This window comes from Setaria viridis, chromosome 3, assembly GCF_005286985.2.
Source record: "Setaria viridis chromosome 3, Setaria_viridis_v4.0, whole genome shotgun sequence".
NCBI classification, from domain to species: Eukaryota; Viridiplantae; Streptophyta; class Magnoliopsida; order Poales; family Poaceae; genus Setaria; species Setaria viridis.
Genome location: NC_048265.2, coordinates 17,352,828 through 17,358,667, shown reverse-complemented (window position 1 = coordinate 17,358,667; position 5,840 = coordinate 17,352,828). Strand labels below are relative to the sequence as shown.

Genomic DNA, 5,840 nt, shown 5'->3' with positions numbered 1-5,840 from the left:
AGTCACCTCCGCGCCCCAGATCCGGCCGGGACACATCCTGAGCCGACACTAGGGCCTCCTCCCGCCTCCACTGCCTGCACCCATGGCGTTCTCCCTGCCCACGTGTGCTGCCGGTGCCGCGCCGACGCTGCGCGCCAGCTCACAGTCCCAGCCGCGTCGTGCCACGCTAGCCACGCCCAGTCGCGATCGCCGCCGCCTCTCGTAGCCGCTGGGCCACCCCACTAGGCGACGGTCGTAACCGCCTCGGTGGATCCGGCTCGCTAGGGGCGTCACCACCGGATATGGCCGTGTTGGCTCCTCAGGGGCGCACACGGCTCCACACCGCCTCGCGCACGATGCAGCTGCAGGCTCTCTCCAAGACTGCTCCGTCCACGCACGGGACTGAAGAAGGCCGCCGCACCCACACCGTGGCCGTTGCCGACCGCCGCCACCACCACCGCACCTTAGGCTGACCCTTCCAGATCCAGGAGACTCTAGCCCAAATCAGGCGATTCCGCCCTACCGCCGCCCTGCTAGGTGTCGCACAGGCTTCCGGCGGGTCAGCTCTGGCAGCAGCGAGACAGAAAGAGGGAGGGAGATGGGGTGGTGGCGCTAGGGTTGGGGTCTGCCCCCACCTGTGTCACCCCTGAGGAGTGACGCGGGGGCGAAAGAGAATGTTTGTGTGCTGAATCAAAGTTTATTGGGCAGGCAGGGCACGTAGACATATGTAAACCGATGAACGTGAACCTTAGACAGATGCAGAGCCTAGATGATACTATTTATAGGTTCCCCAGTCCCATGGGAACTGTTTGACGATGACCAGCTATGGAGGAACGTTCCATTTGCATCCTTCTGGTCAGGGTCTCAGGGAGAGATAGTAATCAAACTAGCCTCATGGCATTTTCCTCTTGGACACCACCCCGAACCATGGTTCATTCAGGGAGCTCACCGGATCAATCAACACAAACAGGCTCACATCACCGCTTGTTCCTGACACGATAATAGGCGACATTAGGGATGTCAATGGGTGGGTGAGGTGCGGGTGGAGTAAAAACCCACCTCAACAAGATCCACAACACTTGGTCACGCCCACCCTTAGATAGACCCGCGGTGAAATGTCACACCCACACCCGCAGGTCGCCCTCGGGTTTCGGGTCACCTGTGGATGCTTTAACAACACAATAAATACTTATGAACAAATGAATCAAACAAGAATATTTTAGCACCTAAAGTATCATCTAGGTAGCAAATACAATTGAAAAGAAGCTATATCAATCATAACTTACAATCAAAACTCATTACCACAACAAAAGTTATCAATGAGAGAAAATCACAAGTAGTTAGGTACATTAACGTTAACAAAACTAATGAGATTGAGAGGCTAGGAACCTATAAGATTGAAAGGACAAGAGAAAGTCATAATATCTATGGAATAATATCTATAGAGAGATGATTACATGCTTTGCATATTTAATCCTAAATTTACATATGAAAATCTCATATATCCTTAATTGCAGATCCCACGGGTGACCCGCGGGTGTGAAGAAAGACCCGCGCCCGACTCATCTCAATATGGATTGGATCGGATCAGATCTAAACCTATGGGTGAAATTTTGCACCCACGTCTGCACCCATTAGGTGCTAAACCCGTGGGCACCCGCACCATAGGACCGACTGCCATCCCTAAGCGACGTCAAACCCGTCGATGGGTTCAGGCGCACCCATACAGAACGCACCTGCCACTTGGTCCGGCACCAAATCGCATGGCATGTGCCGGCCGACCCCGACCCCCGTCGAGCCGGTGCCGACGTTCGTCCGTGCATGCCCCCCCTCTCCAGTCTCCATGTCGCGTCACGTACATGCGCCGCCACCGCCGGGATCCCCGAGAGGCGAGAGCCATCCAGAACCTGCAATTTTTTTCCCGAGCAAACCACGCCGCCCGACGGCCCGAACGCACATCGCGTACGCCGCCGGCCTCTCGCACGCGACCCATGCCGGATTTTGGACGCGCCCTCTTGGTGCATTTTAGCGATCATTAGCCCGATCATGGCGTCTGACAGGACATGATAAACCTATCGCAGAATAATGCACTGTAACGTACTGTGTGTGTCGCGAGGAAGGCCGTGGTCGTTGCACACGCCCCGGTTTGTACTCTTTCCCGTGATCCGGAGCCGGGAGACGGAATATCGGCCAGTGAGCAACTGCATGCCAGTGGACGAGTGCGATGGGGTAGGTTCCGTGTCAAACCGGGCCGGGGCCGCGGACTTCTCCGCCCGGGCAGTGAGGCCGACCGTGCCATGGCACGAAGCGCCCGTGAAAATCTGGTAAATATCTTTTCCTGCAGCTCGGCTGAGACTGGAGGAGTCTAGTACCGATGAGCGATGAGTTCTGAAATTGTTCGGCACGGGAGGACGTCCTGGTGTACTAGAGATAAACGAGGTGCCCGCTTCCAGTGGACGATGGACTGGCTCGGGCACATGGAATGGACGGGCCACAACTTGCACGGGAGGAAGTGGGGGACTGTGCTTACGGCTTGCGCCGCTGCCGGATCGTGCTACGAGTCTAGCGGTCCTACTCTGCTTCGCGCTCACTGCCTTGACTCTCAGAGCGGCGTTGCAGAGCATGTGCACAGGTACTACGATTGTGCCTGCTTGGGTGAAACCGTTGTGCTGATTTTGAGGTACAGCCCGTCATCGTTTCTGTTAAGAACTCTGCATCACAAAGAGAATGGCTTCTGCATCAGTGCAAGCAGGTCAGCAATCGAGATCCGCGAGCAGAAGACATTCTCGCTTCCCACTTGGCCCCCGATCTCCCAAACGAGTTGTGATGGCCGATGAGAAATGCTAGCAGTCCCAAGGAGTATTGGTGGTAGAAACACGCAAGATCCGAGGTAGATTGCACCGGGATTACCACGATCTCCTTATTCACTTGGTTATTCTTTTTTCACATCTACATAATTACAGGATGCGAGCTGCTATACAGAACATCCATTCATGGTCGATGTCCACCTCGTCGCGCTCCACGCCACTGTGCTCTACCACACAGTTCTACAGCCATCCATGCTTCCCGGGCGCCGGTTGGCCCCGACAAGCTCGCCGGAACCCGAGAGGCCCGTCGTCCACGTTCCCGGCCAAAAGCTCCAATTGCCCGGATTCCCGGAGCGGGGGAAGAAGCACCACCACCGCCACCGCCATGTCCTCCTGGATCACAACTCACTCCACTGCCCACGCCACGCACGCACACTTCTAAGTAAAAGGGGGACGATATCATGTGTCAGCTCCACTCCACCGCCCGGGCCATGGGTGTGATGTCGTGGTCTAGCCGTCTCGCCGCGTGGCCGCCCCCGCGCATGCTGCAAGAACTTGACTTCTTGAATTCTAAATTTTTCATTTTTTTTCGATCTTTGGCCTGGCCGGTTCGTGTCGGTGCCGGTGTTCGCGCGTCAATCGAGGGGGTAGCATGTGTCCTCACCTCCGGTGTTCCAGAGGAAGTGGGCGTAGGCGGCGGCGTGGTGGGCGTTCCCGGGGTCGGCCGCGATGGCCTCCTGGTAGGTGTCCTCCGCGCCGGCGAGGTTGTCCCGCGCCTTCCACAAGAAGGTCGCGTACCGGCTCAGAGCCTCCGCGTCCGCCGGCTCCGCGCGCACCGCCAACTCGAAGTAGTGCTCCGCCCTGCGATGAAATGAAACGAGTGCTTATGATCAGTAACCACGGTGGCGTTGTCAATTCGTCGAACAGTTGGTGGGCGTAGCCGAGGGGACCTACCGGTCGTGGTCGTTCTGCACGAGGTAGAGGAACTGCGCGAAGTTGGCGAGGATGAGCGAGTTGTTCGGCTCATCGGCGACGGCCTGTTCGTACCTCTGCCGCGTCCGTACGTGCTCCGCTTGGTCCTCCGTCTCCAGCTCCGCCTCCACCGGCGCGACGAGGCTCCCCAGCACATCTGGGTCGCTCAGCTCCTCGGCGCGCGCGCTGGCCTGCATCTTGGAAGCCTCCGTGACCATCATTTCCCAAATGGCCTGCTCGTCCTCGTCCGAAGCGTCGGGCGCGGCCTCCCCGAGGCCCGCCCCAGCGGGCGTCGACGGCTGCTGCGGCGCCACGCGGCTTAGCCGATAGAGGGACTCGTCCGACCAGCCGTCGCCGGTGGCGCCCGCGACGGGCGGCGCCTTGCCGCCGCCGCCGCTGTTCCCGCCGACCGAGGCCGTCCTGCCGACGGAGAACGTCTTCACCGAAACCTTGTCGAAACGTGGCCGGGACGGCTCGGCGCGCTGGTTGTCGACGACCGCCGCGGCAGCGGCGACGGCGGGCGGAGCGGGCGGGATGGTGGCGGCCGCGGCGGCGACGCTGTGGCCCATCGAGTGGACGGTGAAGTTGGCGAGGAGGAGCATGAGGGAGAGCATGAGCGCCGGAGTGCCGGCGAAGATGTGCTGGAAGAGCCAGACGAAGGAGGCGTGCATCTCGCCCTGGACGCGCGCCAGGACGCCCTGCAGGTCGTCGCAGAGCAGCGCGTCGCGCATCTGCTGCAGCGCGAAGCTCTGCAGCTCCCGCACGATGAGCACCATCGAGGAGAAGGCGCGGCCCACCGACTCCCCGGCGGAGCCCAGCAGCCCCTCGTCCCACCGCGACTGCCGCGCCACCACCTGCCGCTGCTGCTGCTGCTTCTTCTTTCGCTTCAGCATGCGCAGCGACAGCGGCAGCCCGACGCTGCTCGCGCTACGCTCCACGCTCGCCGGCCAGCCGCACCCCGCTGCGCCCGCCGGCTGCACCCCCGCCGCCGCCGCGAGCTCCTCGATCCTCCTCAAGAACTCCGCGTCCCCGGCCCCCATCCCATCCAAGCTCGCGCTCAGCGCGCTCCTCGCAGTCGTCCGCGCCGGGCGCGGCCGCCACACCATTACGCCGCGGGATCTCGCGAGCCCCGCACATCCGCCGCCGAGCAAGGCGGGCAGCGGTCGCGAGGAGGTGGAGGGCGACGAGGAGACGGAGGAGGAGCGCGCGCACGGCGACGGTGCCACGGCGGCGACCTGGAAGCCCATGGCTTGCGGTGTCGGACGAGGCCTCGAGCGAGCGCCCCCGGCTGACCTCTGGTTCGGCCACCACCGCACGGGGGAGGTGAAGAAATAGCAGCGCACAACCTCAGGAGCAGGAGGCGGCCGTCCAAACGCGAGGAAAAGAAGGGAAAGCGTTGGGGCGCTTTAATTAAGGATCCGGAGGGCCGTCCTGGTCAGCCTCCCCACGCTGCTCGTGAACCGTCCTACTTATAGTTGGCCGTGCAGCCGGCAGCCCCGCACGGAGTTTTTTTTTTTAGCCTGACCCTAGCCCGACCCGGCCTGTAACCCTTCGGACTCGGGCTGGCCCATCCTGGTGGTTCGTGCCGGGCTTGGACCACCACCCCCAGACGGGCAGCCTGGCTCGACACGATTTTTAGAGGTCGGCCTATTATCTTTCTTCCTAACGGCCCAACAAGCCAACACTAGGTCACCAGCCAGTCCCGACCTGCCAACCACTGCCTTTTCACGTTCCTTCTTCTCTTGATCTCCCCCATCGCCGCCTCCCTCCCTCTCGCTCCCTCCCGACCACCCCCCTGCTGCAGCCACTCCCCGCCGTCCTCTTCTCCGAGCTCCGCCTCCCTCCATCCCTCTCCCTCCGGCAGCCGGCGCACACCTCTCATATGCGGCTCCGCCTCCCTCGACATTTCTTGGCCGCAACCCGCAGGTGGCAGCGACGGCGAGCATGCAGACGGAGCCGGGGGCGGCAGCTTGTCGAGCTGGAGGCGACATCGGTGGCGCCCAAGGAGTAGGGCAGCAAGCAAGCGGCAGCGCACAGGGGGCAGCTCGCCGAGCTGGAGGCGGCGATGGCGACGCGTAGGAA

At 61.4% G+C, this 5,840-nt stretch overlaps 1 protein-coding gene across 2 annotated transcripts; it reads right to left on the bottom strand.

The window, feature by feature from the left end:
* Positions 1 to 703: 703 nt before the first annotated feature.
* On the bottom strand, positions 704 to 5,219 carry LOC117849914 (uncharacterized). Of its 2 annotated transcripts, XM_072292751.1 has the most exons (4): positions 3,741 to 5,219; positions 3,451 to 3,647; positions 1,039 to 1,147; positions 704 to 969 (listed from the first exon to the last, which is right to left on the bottom strand). In XM_072292751.1, exons 1-3 carry the CDS (start codon positions 5,003 to 5,005, stop codon positions 1,098 to 1,100), a joined length of 1,512 nt encoding a protein of 503 aa, XP_072148852.1. In that variant the 5' UTR covers positions 5,006 to 5,219; the 3' UTR covers positions 704 to 969; positions 1,039 to 1,097. The 2 variants fall into 2 exon arrangements, with proteins under 2 accessions (XP_072148852.1, XP_034587542.1); XM_034731651.2 differs by lacking the exons at positions 704 to 969; positions 1,039 to 1,147 and adding an exon at positions 2,871 to 3,331.
* Between the last annotated feature and the right edge of the window lie 621 nt (positions 5,220 to 5,840).